Genomic DNA, 24,498 nt, shown 5'->3' with positions numbered 1-24,498 from the left:
CAGAGAGGAAGGGAGAGGGAGAGGGAGAGAAAGGCATCAATGATGAGAGAGAATCATTAATTGGCTGCCTCCTACTGGGGAGTGAGCCCACAACCTGCACATGTGCCCTCGACCGGAACCGAACCCAGGACCCTTCAGTCTGCAGGTCGACGCTCTATCCACTGAGTCACACCGGCCAGGGGTCCCCTGCCTGGAGTTTCACCCCACCCAGAGGTCTGGGCTGACAAAGCCATCACTGCCCCTCAGCACAGCCTGGGGCCCGGGGTCTGTTCTCAGAAAGCCCTGGGTCTCCTGTCTGCAAAGAGCAGAGCCATTGGTTCTAGAAGGAGCTCTGAGCGTGAGCGGGGTCCACGCCGCTTCCCTCCCGGCTCCCCGGCTCCCCCAGATCCCTGCGGAGACCCCCGGGGCCTGGGGCGCTCAGGCCCTCCTGCCAGCAGCACCCAGGAAGCACGGGGTCCCCGGGTTTAAAGGGAAGAGGAAACAGTGCTCCCGGCCCCGCAGATGGTTCCCAGGGCAACTGCCCCCCCCCCCCCCGTCCCCCAGCCCCCCAGCCCCCCAGCCCGGGGGCAGGTGCCACCTGAGGGGGAAGCGCCTTTCTTTTGTGGAGAAGAGAGACAGAAGGGATCAAACTGAATCACAGCCACCGAATCTCATTAAACTCTTCTTGGGGGAAAAGAGTTCAGTAACAATTCCAAGGGGGAGAAGCCAGAAAGCTGCAGCCCGGAGCGAGGGGGCGGAGCAGTGCGCTCCCCCGGGAGGCAGTCAGGTGGGGCGGCAGCGTGGGCTTCCAGAGAGTCTGGGCTGGGACCCTGCGGAGCCGAGGGGGGAGGGGGGGAGGGGGAAGGCACACAGGCCCTTCCTCTCAGGGCGGCTGGGCGCGGGAGCTCGGCAGCTGCAGGGCCCACGCGGGCGGGGGGACGGATCTGAGGCTCGGGGTGTGCTCCTGCGGGTGCCTGCAGCTCCGAGGCCCGGCCCCGGCTCCGGCTCCGGCTCCGGCCTGGGCGCCTTCCCAGAGCCCCGGGCCGGTCTCTCCATGACTCCTGCACAGCCCGCTTCCTGAGCCATCGCTGGCTCGCCCTAAACTTCGCCTTCTAAGCGAGTACTGGTCATGGGTTTAACGTGCTCACAAGGTGGTGCAACCGTCCCCCGGGTAATTCCAGAACAAGGTATCGCCCTGAAGGCCCCCCTGAAGGCACCCCGCCCTGCTCACCCGGCCACCTCATGTCCCAGGTGAGCGAACCCCCCTTTAGGGAGGACGGACCTGGACTCGGAGGAGACACACCAGCTCCCCGCCCTGGCAATGGGTTGGCTTTTCTGCGTAGCAGCCGGTGGCCTGGAAATGAGGGGTTTCCATGGTAACCAATTACAGCTCATGATTGGCGAAAAGCGACAGGAACACCCCCTGTGTGAAGTTATGCGGGGCAGGCAGGCCCAGGCCAGGGGCTGCTGTTCAATTTCCTGGCGATATTTCTCCAAGCACTTAGTCAGCCGATGGGGCCTGGAGGGACCTGGTGAGGCCAGACGGTGCCTGGAGGGACCTGGTGAGGCTGTCTGGTACCCAGTGTTGCTGGTGGTTCTGGGGAGGCCTGCGAGGTCTGTGAGGCCCGGGGGCGCCGACGGTTGCCAGTGGTGCCCGCTGGGCCGAGGCACCCGCTGCTTGAAGCAGCATCTTGTCCCTCTGAGGCCGGACTTGGGTCCGAATGAGCAGCTCCCGGGAGAGCCAGAGACCTCAGCCATTCATCCTCACGGTCACCTGCAGCCACAGGAGCCGCCCGGGTGTGACGGGGAGTTGCACACTGACCTGAATTCCCGTGTGCAGGGTGGGGCACCCCCGCGCCGAGCTGGGCGGGCTGTGGGGGCACTGCACACGCGGAGCTGGGTGGGGAGCCATTAGCATAACGAGCAGCGGCAGATGGAGACACTGGGCCTCAGTTGTCAGGGATCAGCCCCTCTTGGCAGTGGGCGCTCCTGAGTGCTGTTCCTTCCTCGGCCCGTCCTGGACCGCCGGAGCCGCACCTGCCCAGGCATCAGGGAGACGAGGAGGGGCAGCCCCGCGGGGGGCAGTGTGGCGCGAGGAGGGGAAACACACCTGGCCACGCTCACACAGGGATACACGGCAACACACACAGTCACACAAACACTCACCACACACACACACACACACACACACACACTCACTCACTGATACACACATGTACTGACTCACAGGTGCACACACACACACCAACTCACACACAGGTGCACACACACCAACTCACACACAGGTGCACTCACACACAGGTGCACGCACACCCCAACTCACACACAGGTGCACACACACCAACTCACACACGGGTGCACACACACACAGGTGCACACACACACCAACTCACACACAGATGCACACAAACACACACAGGTGCACACACACCAACTCACACATAGGTGCACACACACAGATGCACACCAACTCACACACAGGTGCACACACACACCAACTCACACATAGGTGCACACACACAGATGCACACAAACTCACACACAGGTGCACACACACACACACCAACTCACACACAGGTGCACATACACACCAACTCACACATAGGTGTACACACACAGATGCACACAAACACACACACAGGTGCACATACCTCACACACAGGTGCATACACACACTCACCTCACAAACACACATACATTCACACATTGATGCACTCACAGCAACACTCACACCCACACACGAACTCACCCTCACTCACCGACATGCCTCATGGACACACACACTGTATACATTCACACACGGACACACACACAGGTACACCCTCACCCGCTTTTACACTCAGTCTCATGCTGACAGTCACACACACACATCCACCCGCCTCGCACACTCACACCCCACGCAGTCTGAGACACCCCTGTGCGCACGCTCACACGGTGACGCACACTCACTTCCTGGTTTATTTCCTGTGAAAGCCACGCCGCCCTCAGAGCGGCCAGCTGTTTCCGTGCCGGTTCTGAGCAGCTTTCAGCCGGCTCCTCGCACGGAGCACCCCCCCCCCCCCCCCGCTGCCCCCGCCGCCCCCACCGCCCCGCCCGCAGCCGTCACAGACCGGGATCCTGTCAAGCTCTGATGTGACGAGCGCTCACTTTCAATGGTGCCTGTTACCTAAGCTGGTGGGAGAGGGTGCGTGGGCCGGACCCCACACCTTTCCGCGTGGCTGTCCCCAGCTCTGGGTTCCACGTGACACCCCGTGAGCGCACCTGGGAGCTCACGTCACCCTGGGAGGGGCCCCCACCCGCCAGGCTGTGCCCTGCCTCCCACCTCCAGGGGCTGGGGGACGGATGGGGAGTGGGAAGCGCCGATGCCCACGGGGGGCGCTGGGCAGAGCTGGCGTCCGCACACTGTCCGTGGGGCCCCGGCAGGTGGCGTGTGCCCGAGCGAACCCCAGAGGGGCCCGATCAGAAGGGTTCCCAGCGAGGCGCGGAGGCCACGGCGGCTGTAACACGTGCACATTCCACGGAAACACGAGGAGGGCGGTGGTGGGCGAGCAGGGAGCACGGGGTGGGGCCGGGCTCGGGACACGCCTGGCCTTCAGCCCCCATGACGTCCGCCGGGTCCGCCGCTCTGAGTGGACGCTGGTCCCTCCGGACCTCGGCGGAGGTGGCTGCACGCTGAGGGCCGCCGCCTGGGGGGTGACCTCTGTGACCCAGAGACCGTGTCGCCCGCCCGCCGGCCCTGCCACGCCCTTGCCACGCCCTCGCCTCACGTCCTCGCTCCCTGTCTGTTCTGTTCTGTTCTGTTCTGGGCATTGTTGGCAAAGGGGGTTTTCAAGGAATGCTTGTCGGCGGACAGCCAGGGGCTCGGGGCTCGGTTTCCCCCGGGCAGCGGGCGGTGGCTTCGCCCTGCTCTGTGCCATGCGGCTCCTTGGAGAGAGGTGAGGGTCCTGCAGGCCGGGAAGCAGCCCTTAGGAACACGGGGGAGGGGGGGTGGGGGTGGGAGGGTGACGACTGTTCTTTTAAACCACGATGAATAGATAGGCCTCTGACATGACCAGTGCAGGTTCGGCTTCCCCTGTGAAGTGAGGATGAGCGTCCGTGGTGGGGGGAGGAGAGGCCTCGCAGAGCCGCCGCACTGACCTTCCCTCTCTCTCCCACGCAGTTCCATGTCCCTCCGCTGGCCGGGCTGCGCGCTGGGAAGCCATGCCTGGATCCTGATCGCCATGTTTCAGCTCGCCATGGACCTGCCCGCCTGCGAGGCGCTGGGCCCCGGCCCCGAGTTCCGGCTGCTGCCCCGGCCCTCGCCCCGGCCGCCCCGCCTGTGGAGTTTTAAGAGTGGACAGCCGGCCCGGACCCCCGCGCCCGTGTGGAGCCCCCGCCCTGCCCGCGTGGAGCGCAGTCACGGGCAGATGCCGAGTCCCCGCGCCAAACGGGCGCACAGACCCCGGGACCAGGTGGCCGCCCTGGGGCCCAAAGGGGGGCTCGCCAAGACCCCGGCCGCTGCCAAACCCAGCCCTTCCCTGGGCCCTGCGCCCTCCTCGGCGTCGCCCCCCGTGGGCAGTGGGGCCCTCACGGACCAGCAGGCCCTGCTGAGGAGGGGCCGGAGGCAGCTGCCCGCCGCGTTCAACAGCTTCGATCTGCACCTCCGCGGCAGCAGGCCCACCACGGAGGCCGAGTTCATCGCGTGGGGGCCCACGGGGGAGGAGGAGGCCCTGGCGGCCAACACGATTCCCGACGGCCCCACCACCGTCTCCTACTTCCAGACGCGGAAGACCACCGTGGCCGTGGCCACCACCGCCGCCACGGCCACCACGGCCACCGCCCTGACGCTGCAGACCAGGGGGGTCACCGCGCCCCTGGACCCCAGGAACAGGGTCCCGGCTGGGCTCAGCACCACGGAGCCTTCCACCAGTCCCAGCAGAGACAGCGGCAGAGACACCAAGCCCCCGCGGATTCTGGGGGAGACCTCAGGTATGCCCCCACTTTTCTGGTTGGGGTTCGCACGGGGTGAGGGATTTCCTGGGGGCATGGCTGGCAGGGGGTTGCTGAGCTGGCCCGGGCGATGCTTCTGGGTGGGACTGTGTGTGGCAGAACCTAAAGCGAAGGCACGGGGCCAGGAGCGGTGCAGGGCGCCTGGGAGAGAGCGCTGTGCCGGTGAACGTGCGGCAAGTATAGGCGGAGGGAACGGCCTGGAGTGGGTGCTGGGCCGCTGTGCTGAGGGAGGGGCTGCCAGCTCCCCCTCCCCTGGACCGGAGCCGCACGGTCCAGCATGGTGGCGTGTCCTCTCGGGGGGCCACTCGGGAGCAGGGTGTGGGCACGTCCGGTGCAACGAGGGGCCGGGGGCGCCTTCAGATACCTCCAGGGCGTGGCTCTGCGGGTGGCCGCTGCCCGACGGGCCGGGATGAGGGCTCAGTTTAGACGAAGGGGAGCCCCGGCAGGGAAGGAAGGGCCCCCCCGTGGGCGGGCGCCGCTGGGGCTGCTCCGGTGGGCGCAGTTGGGGGGTCCGGTCCTCGGCCCCTGGTGCTGGGTGCCGGGCTGGGAGTGCCTCCTGCAGCGAGGTTTCCTCCTCCTGCTCCGCCTGCACCACGTCCTCCGATGGATTCCGAGGAGGAGGGCTAGAGGTCTCGCACGCCCAGGCCCGTCCCTCCCCCTGTGGCCACCCGCGTGTCCCCACCGCATGGCTGCAAGGACAGCAGAGTAGGGGACCTCTTTCCCAGCTGCCTCCAGCTTCCCTTGCCCAGGCCCCTCCACGACTCATGTCCATAGGTGGGGCCTATGCATACGATAAGCAGCCGCGCTTGCTGACTTAGGGAAAGGGGGGTGCCGTGTCCATGGCATGAGCTCAGAGCGGGGGGTGGGAGGGCAGCAGCCTCCTCCACACCCGGCTTGCTCTGCACGTCCTAAGGTTTGGGGGCTCCTGGGGCCCTGGCGGGTCCTTTTAGAACCCAGGAGGGGAGGGGTTGCTCCCCGGGGTCCGTCGGCAGACCTGGCTGGGGTCCCCTGCCCTTGACCCCTGCCCTCGTCACTGCGTCCCGGCTGGCAGGCCGGCCGTGACTAGCAGCTGGACGGGCTATGTGGGGTGCGTGGCTTTTGTTCCGTGGCCTGCTTTCGCCCTTCCCCGGACAAGGGAGCTGTGGTTTCCCACTCCACTCTCTTCCCTAGAGAGCGACACACAATGAACGTGGAACCTGCTCCCTCTGGGGCGAGGGCAGGGCCGGGAGCTTGGGTGCCTCAGGGGAACGTGCCTGCAGGGCCGGGCGCAGCTGGCCCCCACCACCGCCCCTGTCCGTCCACCTCTCTGTGCCAGCCAGCCGGGATGCAGACACGAGGACAGGGGTCAAGTGCAGGGCCCAGGGCCTGTGGTCCATCCTCTCTGTGCCAGGCGCCTCCGTTTTCATCTCAATGAGCTCACACGCCGTCATGGTGATGAAGTGAGGGCTGCCGCCTCGGTTCCTGTCACTCCGCAGCCCAGGGCCCTGACTGTGTAGACGCGGATGGAAACCCCAGTCCCCCTTTACCCCCCATTACGTCTGTGGTGACTAAAGGAAGCGCGAATCAGTTCCCAGGACATGGGATGTCGCCGCTCCAACTCGGCAGATGTGATCTTGGAAAAGATGCGTGGTTCCTCCTCGTGGAATCTGGTGCGGAATTAATTTGTTTAGCAAAACAGATTGAAAGGGGGTAAATACGCGTGTGCGATGCAGAGCGACGGTAATTCTGGGAAGGGACGCGGAGGCTGGGCGGGGACAGCCAGCGGCCCTCGCTTCCAGGCCGAGGCGAGGAGAGGCGGGAAGCACGGAGACGGTGCCTCTAACCGGGGGACCGCCCAGGCCAGCTGGTCCTACATGAGTGACACAGTCCCCGGGGACACTGAGACCCCAAGCAGGCGTCCCCGGAACCCCGGTTGTCTCAGCCACCGTCACGTGTAGACCCGGCTCCTCACTCTTTTCCGAGCGTGACTGCGGCTCCCGCATCTCGGGCGGAATTGAAAGTGGCCGGGGGGACTCGGGGTCGGTGCGCGCGGGGGTCAGCGGCCCCGTGTGAATCTGGGCTCTGCTGCGTGTGGCCGTGTGACACGAAGGTGCTCGTCTCTCTTGGCTTCCTGGTCTTCGTCAGCACAGTTCAGTCACCGCCTCTCCTGAGTGGCTGCCGCGAGGATTCGGTGAATGAGCAAATACAAGACGTTGCGCCTGGCACCTGAGGACCTCCGTACACGCCAGCTGTTTTTATACCCAGCGCGAGTGGCTCCAGGAGGAGAGGTGCAGGTGCCAAGGGAAACAGGCTGCCAGGGACGTGGGAGTGTTGTCATCCCAGCACACCCGTCTGTGCTCGCTCACTGCCAGGGGCACCCTGAAGGCTGGAGTGCGGGTTTCAGGAAGCGATAGAACTCGCGAGGGCAGTTCTTCTGTCCAAGGAGGGCTGCGTGGAATCAGAGCTGGGGAGCTACACATTTTATTTTGGCTTCTGTAGAGAAATGTTGAGAAGGAGCATGCTACGTTTTCCTGTCTGTCCGTACCACAGGCGTTGGTGGGCGTAGCAAGGGCAGGGGCTGTGGATTTGGGGCGCTCTGCCATTTCTCAGGAGCTAACATTACATGGGGTACTGATTGGGATCGTCAGAGCCAACCCCCTCTCCCCCCCCGCCCCCCCCCCCCCCCACACACACAATCTCCCCGTAGGTGAAATGCTTGGGAATTTCTCCTAGTTTTGGTGGAGTGGTTACAAGTGTCACTGCCTGCCTTCATATTCCTGACGTCATCCCGTATGAGCTGTGTGAACCTGGGCAGCTTGCTTGTCCTCTCTGTGCCTCCGTGGAGGTTACAGAATTAAGCATCTCATAATGTTGTAAAGATTAAGTGAGATAGTACATGCCAGGTGCTCAGTGTGTGGCACATAATAGCTGCTGGGTACATGTTTGCTGCTGTTACGGTGATGATGATGATGATGATGATGATGATGATGATGGTGGTGGTGCAAGTGATGATGGTGATGGCAATGGTAGTATGATGATGATGGATATTATTATGGTGATGGTGGTGATGATGGTGATGATAGTAATTATGATCATGGTGATGGTGGTGATGGAGATAGAGATGGTGACAGTGATGATGGTGATGTTGGTGATGGAGATGGTGATGATAGTAATTATGATCATGGTGATGGTGATGGTGGTTATGAAGGTGATGGAGATAGAGATGGTGATGGTGGTGATGGTGATGGTGATGGAGATGCTGATGGTGATGAAGGCAATGATAATACTTATGATCGTAATGGTGGTGGTGATGATGATGATGGAGGTGGTGATGATGGTGAGATGGTAATGATAATGGTGATTATGGTGATGATGATGGAGATGGTGATGGTGATGGAGATGATGGTGATGAAGGCAATGATAATAATTATCATCGTGATGATGGTGGTGATTATGATGATGGAGGTGGTCATGATGGTGAGATGGTGATGATGATGGTGATGATGGTGATGGCGATGGTGATGATGATGGAGATGATGATGGTGATGGTGATGAAGGCAATGATAATAATTATGGTTGTGATGATGGTGGTGATGATGATGATGGAGGTGGTGATGACAGTGATGATCATGACATTTATTATCCTTGTGAGGATTTGCGGCTTTGTGTGGAGTCATCCGAGGAGGTCATTTGATGAGGTTCCATGTCCTCACCCCTGACCTTGTGCCTCATGCAGAGGCACCGATGCTCCAGAAGGAGCCGCTGGGATGGAAAATCCCCCCGCGCAGCCCTCCGGGCGCTGAGCCCCAGCCTCCCCGGTGCTGGCGGAGGGTGAATGCCAGGTGGGTTAGTTCACTGGAGGTGGAGAGAGGAGGCCTCCCAGAGCGCAGCGCCCTCCTGCTGTGACTGCTCTCTTGCTGGCCATGTTCTGAGTCTGTAATCACCGAGTCTCCTGGGAGGAAAAGAGAAAGTCATTTCCTGGGCTTTAATCTCACCGCTCGTAAAGGGCGCTGCGGGGAAGGGCCGCCAGCTGACTGCCATTACTGCCGTCGCCCACCGCGGGGTCTCCGGGCCTGGTGCTCGGCGACGGCCCGTGCTCAGGACGCCTGCCGGGCCCTGGCGTCTGAGACTCTGCCTGCCGGTGCCTGGGCCGCAGACTCTCCTGGCTCAGACCCACCTGGCACGTTCCTCAGCTGCCCCTGCTCTCAGCTGGGGGGGAGGGTGCCACCCAGGAGAGACGGTGGAGCTCCGAGGTCTCCATTGTCACGCAGGGATGGCTCCATTCAGGATCAAGCTCATATTGGCGACGCCAGCAGCTCGAGGGGGCCGGGCTCAGCTGTGACCTCAGTCCTGCCTGGTGCTTCTGGCACTGGGACTCACTCGCGAGCTCCCAAGGATGATGTCCGAGTTGCTTTGTCCTTGTCACCAGGGGGCCTTCCGTGTCCTTGGGTTGCGTCCCTCCGTCAGCATGAGGGACAGCTGGTGCCCTCTTCTCTCGCCCCAGTGGTCACCTGACCTAGACAGCGGAACAACCTGGGGAGCAGGTCTTGTGATGATGATGCATGTTTCGAGGGACAGGATTGGGCTGGGAGGGAGAGAGGGGCGGTGGAAACGCTGAGCCCCTTCCAATTAATGTGCTGGTGTTTGCTGCCAGGGCAGTGAATCCGTCCTTGATTTAAAGATACCGCATTTGAAGCAAATGACTCATGAACTTCAGCAGTTTTGCGTGGCTTCGTTGGGACAAGAGCGTCCACGTGCATAAGCGTGTGGAGCTCCGAGACACATCCTGACCCCTGTCCGTGGCCAGGCTGGCCCTGGGGTCTTACCCGGGACTTTCGAATGGAGGCCGCATGGCTCCTGCTGCCGGCTGTGGTTTTGGTGGGGAACTGTGTGGTCACAGGCCAGATCGTTGTGTCTGCCCCCCTTACACCCCGCCCTCTGGCCCCGTCCAGCCTCCCCGGGCGCCCGTTTGCTTCTGCTGAGCAAAGCTGTGCGCAGCAAACGGATAAGTGAGCTCCGACTCATTAGAGCAGCCGCGGGTTCTCTGCTGATGACTCGATCCTGCCTCCTCTCATTTCCCGTCACAAGCTGCCTGCTCCGACTTATTGCATTTGGTGCTCCTTGCTGTCTCCGTTCCCCCAGGGCCTCGTTCTCCTCCTGAGAGCAGGGAGGGGCCTGCGGGCCTTTCATTCCTGCACATCCCCTGCCCGTCCTGAGGCGCTTTTGACCTGGGAGCTGCCTCTCTCACTCTCATGGTCCCTTCCCTCTGCCAGGCCCCCTCCCTCTGCCAGGCCTCCCAGAGCTGCAGGAGGAGGCCTGGGCTGACACCCCTCTACCTGGAAACCCGGGCGGTGGGCGGGGTGCAGGGGACACACCCTGCAGAGCGGGTCTGCCTCACCCCCAGCCCCTCACTAAGCAGTGGACGGTGGCAGATCGGGCGGACGGTGCATCGAATTGATGGTTTTCAGCCCCTCACGGGGCAGTGATCTAAGCCTTGAGGTCAAACATCGGACAGAGCATCCTTCGTGGGGCCTGTGTGTGTTTTTGTTTTTTAAATATATTTTATTGATTTTTTACAGAGAGGAAGGGAGAGGGATAGAGAGTTAGAAACATCGATGAGAGAGAAGCATCGATCAGCTGCCTCCTGCACACCTCCTACTGGGGATGTGCCTGCAACCAAGGTACATGCCCTTGACTGAAATCGAACCTGGGACCCTTCAGTCCGCAGGCCGATGCTCTATCCACTGAGCCAAACTGGTCAGGGCTTGGGGCCTGTGTTTGACTCTGTTAGGAGGATGGGGTTGGAATTCCTGGCGCCCGGACCGGTGTGCAGCGGCTGTCCGCGCTGCGCTCAGCTGGCGTGAAGAACCCCCCGGGAGGGAGGGGGGAATGGAACACCGGCCGCCCCTCCTCACGGAGGTGAGACCTGTTTGGGGAAGTGAGACAGGCAGGGGCACCGGCGGACACGGAGAAACGGCAGGCGGCCCGGAGAGAAGTCTCGCAGCCACGCTCAGCCGGTCCCCTCGTCGTTATTCTGGAAACGTGGACAGTGGGGGCGGGGCCGGGCCAGCAGGGAGGGCAGCCAGGTTTCCTGAAGACAGAGACGGCCAAGTTCCGAGGGCGGGGAGGCCGGGCAGGCAGGAGGCCTGTGAGCAGGATGCGAGGGGAGGGAGATGCGGTGGGTGCGGAGGCCAGAGCCTGGCCAGCCGGGCTGCCTGGGGGCACAGGGAGCGGGGGGGAGGGGGCGCTCCTAGGAACAGGGGCCAGCGAACCCCGAGGCCCCTCCTCCAGCTCAGGCGCTTGGAGAACACACAGGCCCTGAGCTCCTTCTGCCGACAGCGAGCAAATGGCCTTGGCCGCCTTCCCTTCCCGCCCGTCAGCAGCCAGCGGACCGGAACGCGGGAGACCTGGGCCCTCCCCTCCCAGCTCCGGGCTGTCGTCCTGGGCTGAGTGGGGGGCGAGCTGCCCTGGGTGGGTGGGGGGGAGACGTGGCCCTTTCCCTGAGCTGAGAGTCCCCCCCCGCGCCCCCTCCCCCCTCCCCAGCCCCCGGCCCAGGAGTCCAAGGTGTTAGGGTCCCAGGGAGGGTGGAAGCCTCGGCCTCGCCTCCCAGGCAGGTGGTCCTGAGCGGAGCTGCAGCGCCCCCTGCGTCCCGCCTGGTCCCGGAGACGCCGCCCAGATCGCTGCGGACACGTGACTCGGGAGCCATGTGGTCAGACGGCCGCGGGGCTTTGCTTTCAAAGTGGTTCAGCGAGTCTCCGCCTCGAAGTCTGTTCCCAGGTGCTGCTGATCAGCAATAACCGAGCACGGCTCTCGTTCTGGAAGCTTCTTTCAGCAGCAGGGATGGAACCTGCCCCCGGGGTGACATGGGGGTGGGCCCTGCGGGCCTCAGGCCGAGTGAGGAGGGCCCCTGGTGACCCGGCCCTGGCCCTGGCCCTGGCGGCCTTGGCTCTGCCATGTGACCCGGGCCGGCTGCTTGGCCTGCAGACCTGGGTAGTGTGGCTGCCGGGCAAGGTCGTTCCGAGACGAGGCTCTGCTCACCCGGGGGCAGCTGGGCTCCCAGGGAGCTGGGGCCGCAGAGTGCCCAGAGGCCGGAACGTGCCTCACCCGCCGCTGTGTTGCGGGGCGGGGGGGGGGGGGGGGGCCGCTTGTGCTGGGAACCGTTCTGTCCACCGCAGCCTCCTCCCCTGGGGGCTGGGCCTGGACTGGGACAGGGCCTAGGGGCAGGCATTCTGGCCATGTGGACCCAGACCCTGCATCCGAACCTCAGGCAGCGGCCCCTGGCCTGTCTCAGCAGGACCGGAGCCTCAGGCAGTGGCGGCTGATGGGGGAGATGAGGCCAGGGCTGTTTCCGAAGGCCGAGGAGGCCGAGAGCCACGGGCAGCCAGGCCAGCAGCTGCTGCCTCTGATGTCGCCGTCGGGGGGGGGGCGGGGGGGGGCGATGGAGGACCTGCCAGGGCCCAGGCCATTGGTGCTTCCAGCTCGGCCAGCTCATGGGCTGATTCTCTAGGGAAAGCAGCCCCCTCACCTGCCCGGCCCTGACCCCAAACTCCCACAGGCAGGCGCAGGGGCAGAGCCAGGCCTGGGTGACGGGGTACAGGGGTTTATTCCTCAGGGTGCCCTGAGCTCTCAGTCACTCATGTGGCCACATCCCCGCCTGTTGTTTTCGCCCCTTTCATCCTCAGGCCCTCAGTCACTGTCACCCCGAGTGTCCCTCACGCCCTGATAGAGGGCCCTGTCGGCTCCTGAACTCGGAACCTGGCAGCCTGGAGGGAGGAAGGGACAGAGGGGACCCCCAGGAGCACGTCCCGGCCAGGCTCAGGCTCCCCCCTCCCTCCTCTGAGTGGTGGCCTCTCCGCTCCGTCCTGCCCTCCCCCAGGGAGTGAATAGGGGACAGGATAGGCCCTTAGCCAGGACTGAGAGCAGAGGCTGCTCGCACTCACGCCTGGATGCTAGGCCACGCCCCCTCCTCCGCCCTGGCCTTGGGCCCTTGGGCCAGTGTGGGAGGGAGTCCGGGGTCCAGGTGAGCAAAGCAGCCGAGTCTAGGAGGAGAGAATGGAGCTGCCCACCTGCCTGCCCGCGGGCTCCAGGTAGCAGGAGTGTGGGGTGCAGACAGCAGCCTGGAGGGGGTCCCCCTCCGAGTGTTGAAAAGTCTTTGTCAGGAGGGCATCCCAGTCCAGCAGGCAGGCGGAGCCATGGGCCAGTGCATGTGGGGTGAGGAGTGGGGGGGCCTCTCTCAGAGGCTGGGTGGAGCCTCCCCGCCCCTTCCCTGCCTGAAGGCCCAGTACACACCCTCCCCTGGTCCCCGGGGACACTCCTGCCTGGAGAGGGTGAGCTACGCTCACATCCTGTCCCCTGTGCCTGGCTCAGGGCCAGGCAACGTGACCACCGTCCTGGGAGGGCACGTGCCGTGAGCAGGAAGCTGGACACCTGACTTCCTGGCGACGGGTGTCAGTGGCCGACCCAGGACTCACGTCCCAGACACCCAAGCCACCTGTGGTCTGGAATGTCACCCTCAGGCAGTGCCCCAGTGACCTGGCCCAGGAGCCGTTGCCATGGGGACGTGCACCCTGGTGAGCTAGGGTTCATTGCTGCCCACAGGGGCCATGCATGGCCTTGAGGGGGAGGGAGCCAGCCAACAGTGTTTCTCAAACTCATGTGACCGCAGAACCCCGAGTGTGGAGAATTGACCAGGGTGGTGTTCCGCAGATCACTCTTTAGGAAACACCTCCCCAGTGTCTGTGGGCCCGGCTTTAACCTGACGACCCTGTAAAGACACTCTTTCTGAAAGGCCACCCTCACAGGAGCGGGGTGGGGTGAGGACCTCTGTGTCCTTTGGGGGGACAGAGTTCACCCCACCACCCATCAGATGCAGCTCTTCTCTCTCTTCTGGGGGACACACGTCAGCAGGAGGCCTGTGGGGCCCACAAGAGCAAGGCCTTCAGGGGGGAGGGGCTCTTCACCCACGAGAACAGGCGTTTCTGGAACTTTCCCTGGATGGCATGTGGATTTTTCCTCGTCCTGGTAGAGAAGGAGGCAGGAGGAGCAAAGGGGCCAGCTGCCGGATCCGGAAGTGGGGTGACCGACACCCGGGGCGCATCCAGGCAGCGCTGGGCCCGGCCGCCTCCTGCTCTCGCTCTGAGGGGGCATCGCCCGCCCGGCGTCCCATGGTCGCTCGCTGCCCCGCGCAGCTGTGCTGAGCAGCAGGCAGAGCCGCGGAGCACAGGCCGGGCTGGCGTGCGGGAGACTGGGTGTGCGGGCCCGTGAGCGGGTGGCCCTCCGCCAGGCGGCCCTCAGACACCCTGTGCGTGTCGGCGCGCGGCTCCCTCCTTCCCGCTGAGCGCGGGAGACCCGGCCTTCCTCCCGCGGGGATGTCGCAGCCTGGGGGCCGAGGTGGGCACAGGTGGGCATGTCGCCCGTGGCCTCTCCGAGCCCCGAGCCCCTGCAGACGGGCTTAGCGGGTTCTGGGCTCTCCTGCCCCGCGGGTCTCAGAGACGTGAGCACGGAGCACAGAGGACGACGAGCACCTGTCAACACCGGTTTCCGCGTGGAGTCTTTACGGATGTCTTGTCTTCTGGGCTGTGGCGCCCCCCCACCCCACGCCCCGGCTTTTCCTGCTGCTCTGGCAGCGCTGTCCTGGGAAGGGCAGGCCCCTCGGGCTGGCTCGGGCTTCCCCTGACTTATTTTTATGGACGTGCGTGGTCCTTTAAGGAAGCCTGTCCCTCCTGAGCCTCAAGGGACATGTGCTCTCTGTGCCCCCCGAGGCCCCAGCGGCCGCAGGATCGTCTCCAAGTCCTGTGTCCAGAGCAGGGCACGCTGTAGGGACGCAGCCTAAGAGGATGTCATTTGCTCATTCATTCATCCATCCATTCATCCATTCACCCAACCATGTCTGTGAATGGATGAATTCCACAGAACACCACCCAGTGCCCGTGTCTGTGGGGAGCTGGGACCTTCACAGCCAGCAGATGGCTCAGCCTGTCCTCAGGAAGCCCGCGGCCGGTGGGAACCAGGTGCGCTGCGGGGGCAGCTGCCTTCCCATCCCGGCACTGCTGTCATTGATCTGGAGGGAGGGGTATGGGGAAGGGATCCTGCTCCCCCTCGGGGAACCCCAAGGGACACGATGGGGGGAGGTGCAGTGTGCCCTGACCCGCTGTGGGAGAGCCGGGAGGGGTCCCCCGCGGCGGGTCAGGGGCAGGAGAAGGCCATGGTGCCTTGTGCTATCTCCCAGGGAACAGAGAACCTTCTGGAGTTCTGATCTGCCCACCCGCGTCGTCTGTGTCAGAGCCAGAAATAGAACGCGGAAGATTCTCGCTCTGATTTCTGTGCTTATAATTCTAGGGCAAGATGCCCTTATGAAATGTGGATCAAAGGAGCCGCGGGGAGGGGGAGCCAGCGAGCGAGCAGGCGGGTCACGTGAGGTCTGCACGGCCCAGCCGGCCTCGCCAGCGCTCCGAGCAGCCGCCTGTATAAGCCAGCACGCCCCAGGTATTGACTGGCTCAGCCAGGATGAAGCAGGAGCGGTTCGCAAAAGGCCTCTTCGATCCTGACGGCTAAATCCCGATGCCGACCGCACATCTGACCGGAGCACCTGCTCTGGGGCAGGACGAAGGGCACCGGCTCAGATGCTGCCTCGTGGGAGGAGGCCTCACATTGGCGGCCCCGGGAAATGTGTGGGAGGGGGCGTCCGGCCCGGAACTCCGGCCTGGAACTCGGCCTTCATGTGAACAATGACATGTACTTGGTTCTCACCACGAGCCAGGCTCGGTGGAATTAAATCCTACGAGGCGCACAGCTGTTCCGGGAGATGGGCACGTCTCTGATCATTCAGCAGAGGCAGAAACAGAAGCACAGAGAGGTTAAGGGACTTGCCCAAGGTCACACAGCGTATAAGGGTTGGCGCTGGGATTTGAACCTGGTTTCAGGGATGACACGGGAATGCACCGCGCGACCCAGGGCCTTACCTCCTTCAGTCCTCTCAGCCGCCCTCGGGGTTTATGGTATTTTCAGAAAGTTATTTACAGTTTCGGCTAAAAGGTGTTAGGGGGTCGGTGTGGTTGCAGAACTGTGGCCGGAGAGAGCCAGAGACCTGGGCCCCTGAGCGCCCACAGGCCCTGGGGACCCCGTGGTGGACACAGCGGGTTCTGAGCTCACTGCCCAGGGACAAGGAGGGTGACAGGCAGGGGGAAGCAGGTGAGGCCACCTGGGTGTGTGGATGGGGAGGTGGGACGTGGGGGGCGGGGGAAGGATTTGCATCATCTCTGGGGTGAGGCCCTGGGGCCCACCAGCCGCTGCACATCTGGGGAGCGAGTGGGGCCTCATTCCTTGGCCATGGATGGGGTGCCCGCTAAGAAAGCTGGTCTATCCCAGGGCAGACTGGACCCTCTGTCCACCCTGATGCCCAGGTATAGGCCCTGGAAGCCGGCGGGAACCGTATCCCCCAGCGCCCTGGTCTCCCCGCTGGGAGTGTGAGCCCGAGGTCTCACTGCTGCCTTCCTGGCTTTTGGGGGAAATACGTCACAAAGTTAATTTGATTTTGAACAGATTCTGAAGCCAGTTCCCAGGAGGCAGGGCTCAGTTTGCATTTCTCTCCTCCGGAGTCCTGTTGGCTGGGGTTCTCTGTGCCCCTCCCTGCACAGGGCGGCCCTCGGAGCGGATGTCTGAAGCGCCGTCGGAGGAGGGGCGGCGGGCTCTTGTGGCTGGCGCTTGCCCCTTTGCGCTGGGGTTTCTGGCCCTCGGGGCTCTGCGAGGCGGTGGTGTGCGCACCCCTGACCTCGCGGTGTGTGTGAGCTCACCACACACTTATTTCTGCCTCCCTCCCGGAGTCCTGCTGTGTCTCTGGCGCCTGGGTGTCTGCTGGGGGTGGGGACCCCATGCACACACCTCCCAGGACTCACCCACTGTTGCCTAAGAGATCAGCAACACCCCGCCCACCCCCCGCTGGGCGTCCTCATGGTGCTCCGGGACCCTCTCAGCTCAGAAGATGAAAGGGGTGTGACCGGCCTGATGCCCGAAAGAACTGAAGCTGGGATGCAGGCGCGTGCACACCCCGCTCACGCAGTGTTACTCACACCCACAGCCGCCACAAGGGCAAGCAGCCAAGTGCCCGTCGGTGGTAACGCTGCTAGCCCGTACGCTTAACATGGGGACATTCTGAATGATGCGCATGTTTAATTAAAGTCTTTCAAAATTAAAAAGCCAGCCCTAGCTGGTTTGGCTCCACGGATAGAGCGTCGGCCTGCGGACCAAAGGGTCCCAGGTTCGATTCTGGTCAAGGGCACGTACCTCGGTTGCAGGCTCCTCCCCAGCCTGGGCCCTGGCCGGGGCTTGCTCAGGAGGCAACCAGTTGATGTGTTTCTCTCACATCGGTGTTTCTGTCTTTCCCTCTTTCTTCTACTCTCCCTAAAAATCAATGGAAAATATCCTCGGGTGAGGATTGACCAAAACAAAGCAAAACAAAAAACCAAGGTTCTGGCGGCTTCGGACGGTAGGGGACCAGCTGTCTCCTCTGGCCCCGGCCTCCATCCTCAGCAGCATCGAAGGCAGAGACACTTTCTGGAGGCCCTGACCCCGGGCAGCTGTCAGACCCGCACCTGCAAAGACAGGGTCTTCTCAGCTGAAAGCAGGGTGCCCGGTGGCCATCTGGGGGCGACACGGGAGCAGGGCAGCGGCTGGCGGGGTTGTGAGCTCAGCCTTGCACAGGGGCTGAGCGAGCAGATAAGCAGACACATATGAGAGCTGGTTCCTCGGGGGAGGAGGAGGCCCAGGGGGGAGGGGGCGCTAGAATGATCCGATGGGATGGGTTGGGTTTGGGGGTTCAGTTGTTTTCCAGGGAGTGATCTGTTAAAATGTGTCACAGACTGAGGGACCTAAAACAACAGAAATCTATTCTCTCAGTTTGGGCCAGATGTCCCAGATCAAGGTGTGGGCAGAGCCGAGCGCCCACTGGAGGCCCTTGGCAGGGGAGGTCCTTCCGGCCTCTTCCAGCCTCAGGTGGCTGCCGGCATTCCTTGGCTTGTGGCCGCATCACTCCAGTCTCTGCCTCCGTCTTCACTTCTCCCGTGTGTGTGTCTGCGTGGCCTCTCCTCTTCGCGTGAGGACCCAGTCATTGGGTGTAGGGCCCACCTCGTCCAGTGTAACCTCATCTTAGTCACAACTTTTCCAAATACGGTCACACTCTGGGGTTTCGGGTAGATATGGACTTTAGGGCAGACACGGTTCAACCCGCTTCAGAGGTACGGGCACAAAGTCACGGTTTTCCACGCGAGGGCCAGAGACACCGGCCGGCTCTCCAGCTAAGAGGCCCGGGAGCCCCAGCACCGGGACGGAGGAGCGGGCCGGGCACGCGGGCCTGGTGTCCAGCTGTCTCCACGGAAGGACCAGGGCTCCTTGTAGAAGGGGCCGGTGCCAGGGCTGAGCCCGGGACGGAACACGTTGGTCCTGGAACATCTTGTTTTCCCAGGAAGCGAGGAAGTGGCGGGAGAACTCCGGGACTCGGGCAGCCCCGGCCAGGGAGGCTCCCGCTGCCAAGTCTGAGCAGTTCTAGATGCAAAAGAAGAAGCCACGGCAGAACCCAGCGGTCTTCAGGCCTTCCCGCCCCGGCACACACAGCCGAGTGGCTCACATTCTGCCGCCAGAAGATACGCTTTTCACGCCTCTGACGTAAACACTGGGTGGGATTTGGATTCACCCACAGCGTTGGCTGTTGCCATTTTCTATGCGACCGTCTCAGGCGGTGGTTCTCAGCCTTCCTCACGCCGCGACCCTTCAATACAGTCCCTCATGTCGTGGTGACCCCCAACCATAGAATTATTTTCGTGGCTGCTTCATAACTGTCATGTTGCTTCTGTTTTGAATCGTCATGTAAATACCGTGGGGCCTTGACTTACGAGTGTCCCGACTAACGAGTTTTTTGAGATACCAGCTGTCTCTCAGCCGATTTTTTGCATTGAGTTGATAGAGTAATTTGAGTTAACGAGCTCCTTAACGAGCTCGGTCTCGGAACGAATCAAACATGTAAGTCAAGGCCCCACTGTATCTGATATGCAGGATGTATTTTCATGGTTACAAATTGAACCTAATGAAAGCATAGTGACTAATCACAAAAACAATACGTGATGATATATGTGTTTTCCGATGGTCTTAGGCGACCCCTGCGAAAGGGTCGTTCGACCCCCAAAGGGGTCGCAACCCCCAGGTTGGCGACCCGCCGGTTCAGAACCGCTGGTCTCAGGGAAAAGAGGCCGGGCCCCTGACTGCACAGGAGGCTGCAGCGTGTTTTAGAGGCTCTCGCAGCTCTGCCGTGGAAACCTCTGGAATAGCCGCCGGCTGAAGGAGGGGCTGAGGGAATAGAGACAAACGGACGAGGCTCTTGGTGGTGGTGGAAAGGCGCTAACAAATGCAGGAAAACGGTGGCACCAGCGCAGCGGCCACCGCCGCAGCGATACTCAGGCCAGAAACCCCGGCAGACGGTAAAGGGGGTGAAAGCCGTGAGGAATGAGACTTCACACCCCAGATTCCCTCCCAGAACGAGAACTCCCGGAAGATCCTTGTTCCCCCAGGAAATGCTGATTCCCACAAAGCGGGGGAAGTGACTGCAGTAAAGACACTTGGCAGAGACCCTCTGGGCCCAGGGGTCCGAGCTGCCCCCCCGGGGAGGGGACAGGCCAACCTCACGCCCCCCCCCGCCCCAGGAGTCCCCGAGAGCACAGCACCCGTTCCCGCCTTTCCTCCCCCACATGGAGGGGCATTCTGCAGAATGGGACTTCTGAGACCTTCGACACAAGGTCATGCCAGCAAAAGGGAGCCTGGAAAATGAATCCAAACTCCAGGAAGTCAGGGAGGAGCCAAAACGGAAGGTGACACGTGGTCAGAAATCAGAAAATGCCGGGGCCACGGCTGGCTCCTGGGCGGGGGCTTGGGGACGGGTCCGAGGTGACTTTGTCCTGTTCCTCTACGTTTGAAGTTCTTTTAAGATACAAAGTAAAAGAAATTAAATAATGGAATCTGAAATCTTATCACCCTTTTCAGTGTCTCCCTGAGCCTCTCCCTGTGGGTGCGGGAAAAAGCTGCTGCCTTCGTGAATCATCAACATAAGTCGTAGCAAGGACATTGTGTCCGGCCGGCGGGGCTCAGTGGTTGAGCGTCGACCTATGAACCAGGAGGTCACAGTTCGATTCCCAGTCAGGGCACAGGCCTGGATGGCAAGCTCGATCCCCAGTGGGGGGCGTGCAGGAGGTAGCTGATCCATGATTCTCTCTCATCATTGATGTTTCTCACTCTCTCCCCCGCCTCTCTCTTCCTCTCTGAAGTCAATAAAAATATGTATTAAAAAAGAACATTGTCACCCAGCTCCCAGGTAGAACAATAGTGCAGAGACAGTACTGTTACTTTCCCCCAACCCCTGACATTCGGAGGTTGTTGCTGCCATGAATGGGCTCTCGGTCTTCCTTCGGTAACTGTCCCGTAGGGAAACCAGTGTGGCAGTGGCTGACCTGCCAACCGCTGTCCAGTGTCCAGGCGCCTGGAAAGGTGGGTTCAGCTGGCCGGCTTGCTCCAGGCGGCACCCTCAGGTGCCCGCAGGCCCTGTGCTGGTGCCAGGCCTGCCTCCAGGATGGGCCTGGGGATCTGACGCTGGGCCTGTGTCCCCACCTTTGCCCCGTGATGGAAGCAGTGCCACCTCCACCCATGGCCACCTTTAGGGGAGGGGGAGGCTCTTGGTAAGTGTGTTCTTCTGAGGGGGGACCCCCTGAGGCCGTGTTGGCTCCTGGTCATGTGATCAGAACTCATCAGAGTCCCCAGGGAGCAGGACACAGGGCAGAAGTCGTGAAAGCAAAGACGTGAGCACTGGCCACTGCTCAGCTGGGACTCCTGCGTGGTGGCGGGGCCTGAGGCAGGGCTGGGACGGTGGGCGGGCAGGGGCCACGCCACGTGGTTGTAGGGGATCCAAGGGGAAAGGGCTCCCCTGGGCCGAGAAACACGGAAAACAAACTTGATGGCACCCGTAGACGACATCTGTGCCTGCTCTCCCAGACCCATTCTTCCAGGGACCTATGCATTCCCTCATTCATTCATTACCTTGCTCATTTACTCATTCCCTCATTTATTCATTCATCACTCACTCATTCACTTATTTATTCATGCATTCCCTCATTCGTTTATTCATTTACTCATTCATTCATTCACTCTTATTTATTCATTTATTCACTCGTTCATTCATTCACTCATTAATTCATTCACACATTCACTCATTCATTCCGCAGTAAGCTATCAAATAAATGCTGAGGCTCTGCCAGGAGCTTGCAACCACTTGGGCCTGAATGGTTTTCTAATTTCTCCCTCTCCCTCCCCCAACGGGCTTGTCTTTTACATTTTGACCTGAACCCGTAAGTGCTCTGAGCTGCTGGGGCGGATTTGCAAAGTGAAGGTCAGTCTGGCTCGACCCGTCTGCAGGAGGCCTTGCCAAGAACAGATCCTGACTTGCCGACTCACACTGGCTGGGAATGACCGGCCTCTGACTCCAGCCAGGCCCGTGCGCTCATTGGCCCGATGATACAATCGTGGGAGAGGCTGTCCCAGTGGGCACTGCAGACCCAGAGCGCCCAGGACGCTGCGATGGCCGTCCAGACGGTGGGGGTCACGCGATGGGGGCGCAGGAGGGTTTGTGTGGACAGACGGGGGGGCAGGTAGTGTTTATAGGAGGAGAGGAGAGTGGAGAGAGGACACGCAGAGGCACACAGACTTCTGGTCAATGTCACTGTGACCTCCAGGGACGTGAGCGTGTGGACCAAATTGGCCTTTGAGGGCCTGAGTCATTCCGTCCGGGGCCGCGAGGCCAGCCTTCCCAGCACGGGCTGCGGCTCTGCCTGCGGGTTCAGAGCCAGGGGCCCTGGTTCCCAGATGCTGGCAGAGCCCTGCCTCCCGTCCCGGCCTCAGCTTAATCCTCACATTCGTTCAATGCTTCGTGATTTGCAAAGGACTCTCGTGTACTTTTCCTCTGGCAGATGAGCAGGCAGAGTGAAGTGATTGGCCCAAGGTCAATGAATCAATCAGCAGAGCAATTATTGAGCTCTTTCGGTGCGCGTGGCTCTGAGCGCCACCGGGAGGCCCCGGGAGGAAGAGAAGGGCCGGCCCAGCTGGGCCAGAGATGGGGCCGGTCTGCACACAGATGCAGGCACGTGTGTGCACACGCATACACGCACACTGCACCTACAGCCCCATGCACACATAGAAACTGCACACATGTGCACACCTATGCACACACACACCAGCACTCCCAGCTGTATGTCTGCAGCACACACCGGTGCACACGCATGCACATACGCACACGCATGCACATACGCACACACACCCTGCTCACACAAAGACAGATTCTACTTCTAGGCCCGGCAGAGTGGTTGGCCCACCGACAGTGGCGCTACCCTGAAATGGGACAGGAAGTGGAGCCCCCTGGCTCACAGGGACACAGGGCAGGGCAGGGTGACGGGGGCCTGGATGCTGGGCTGTGCAGCTCTTGAGGGGCCCCGGGTCCAGACCCCTCCTGCAGCTCCCCCCCGCCCGGGGCCAAGGTCATTGCGCCAACCCCTAGGAGGAGGTCCCTGGAGGAAGGAAGGAGGAGGCCAGTGCAGCTCGCTGCTGCGTTCCCGTCCCGGCGAGAACTGAGGTAAAATCCAAGCCATCACACGCAATCACGCTAAGTCACGGCGTCTCACACGGTCGTCAGAGACGCCCCCCAGGACGGAGTTGGCCGGAGAGGCTGGGAGGCTGTTTTCTGCGTTAACTGTTCGGCGCCTCCGCTCCCCGAGCAGCACCCGTGGCGGCTGCGGGCGCTGGTTCCGGCCCTTCTCCCGCGGGCAGGTGTTCGGCTCTCCTGTTCGCTTCTCCACTCCCAGCCTTGGCTTCTCTCCAGCCTTTGGGAGGAGCGCCGCCCACAGCCTCAGCCTGGACCCAGGGCAGGTTGGCGCTTTGATTAGAAAATAATGAAGCTCAGCACGGCCTTGAGAGGGGTCCAAGGGGACGCTCCGGCTCCCCCTCCTTCGGCCGGACCACCCTCCGCAGCCAGAGCTCTTCCTGGAGGCGGGCGAGCGGGGGATGAGTGATGGCCGGGCTGGGAGCCCCCTCAGCGCCCTGGGAGCACAGGGGGTGGGGGGTGAAAGGCGGCCTCCTGAGCTGGGAGGCACCGCTTTTGCATTTGGCTTTGAGTCCAGAGTAGGCGGGCGATTTGGGAATCTTGGTGGCATCTGGCCAGCCCAGGCCGCGGGTCCTGGCAACGCGTTCTCTAGGAGACGTCCCCGTCCCGGGCCCCTCCGTGCTGGGCCGTGTGGACATGAGCAGAGAGTGCGGTTGGAGTGAGTGGAACTGAGTGTGGACACGGGCCCTGCGGCCCCGCAGACCCAGGCAGCTGCACCAGCCCTCCCCGCCCCTCTCACTTCCTGCTGGAACGGTGACCTCTACTGGAAGAGCTTCCTGGGGCCCCACTGACAAGTCACCACAAACAGGGGGCCTTAGAGCCACAGAGACGTGCTCCTCCCAGTTCCAGAGGCCAGGAGTCCCAAACCCAGGGGTCCCAGGGCCGTCTCCCCCACAGTCTGCTGGGCAGGCTCCTTCTTGCCTTCTCCAGGCCTGGTGGCGCCAGCTGTTCTTGGCTTGTGGCCGCATCGCTCCAATCTCTGCCTCTGTTACCACATGAATTTCTTTTTTTTAAAAAAATATATTTTTATTGATTTCAGAGAGGAAGGGAGTGGGAGAGAGGGAGATAGAAACATCAATGATGAGAGAGATTCATGGATTAGCTGCCTCCTGCACGCCCCCGACTGGGGATCAAGATGGCAAGCCGGGTGTGTGCCCTGACCAGGAATGGAACCTTGACTTCCTGGTTCGTAGATGGCTGCTCACCCACTGAGCCCCGCCAGCCAGGCCGGCACATGGATTTCTGCCCCGGTCTCTGTGCGCACCACATCGCCCCCGCTGTTCTCCTGTAAGGACAGCTGTCATTGGATGTAGGGCCGCCCTGAAGTCCGAGATAATGGTGATCTTTAACCACTTGTATCTGCAAAGGCTGTTTCTAAATAAGGACCCACTCAGGGGTGCGGGACACGCCTTTGGCACCCACTCATCCACCCGCCCCACCTCCCTGGTCAGAGCACCATGCGCACATAAAGCTTGCACACGTGTGTGCACACTGATGCACACACATGCACACGGGTGCACACACGCGCACATAGGCACACACGTGCACACACATGCACACACAGGTGCACACACATGCACACTGATGCGCACACACCAGGAACAAGGAATGCAGCTGGAGCCTGAGATTCTCCTTTTACAGAAACTTCCGTCGTCGCGGCTGCAAAGGGCCTCACGTGACCATCAGCCCAAAGGCGTTCCGAGTTCTTAGAGGAATGTGAGCTGCAGTGCGGACACGGGTTGAGGGGGGCCACACTGTGAGGAGAGCATGAGGACCCCAGAGCCCCCTCCCCGGTTCCTCGCCAGCCCCCGGAAGGGGTGACGATAAGCCTCAGGGGAACGGTTTGGGGACCCCCAGGTCCCCAT

At 62.0% G+C, this 24,498-nt stretch overlaps 1 protein-coding gene across 1 annotated transcript in view; it reads left to right on the top strand.

Annotated features, from left to right (window-relative positions):
* AJAP1 (adherens junctions associated protein 1) overlaps positions 1 to 24,498 on the top strand; it is a 78,387-nt gene that overhangs the window by 36,678 nt on the left and 17,211 nt on the right. The window contains exon 2 of the mRNA XM_036352643.1: positions 4,139 to 4,947. Within this exon, the coding sequence (XP_036208536.1) occupies positions 4,139 to 4,947 (809 nt within the window). The remainder of the gene's footprint in view (positions 1 to 4,138; positions 4,948 to 24,498) is intronic.

The sequence above is a fragment of the Myotis myotis genome, unplaced genomic scaffold (assembly GCF_014108235.1).
Source record: "Myotis myotis isolate mMyoMyo1 unplaced genomic scaffold, mMyoMyo1.p scaffold_m19_p_2, whole genome shotgun sequence".
NCBI lineage: Eukaryota > Metazoa > Chordata > Mammalia > Chiroptera > Vespertilionidae > Myotis > Myotis myotis.
This window is presented reverse-complemented; position numbering and strand designations above follow the sequence as displayed.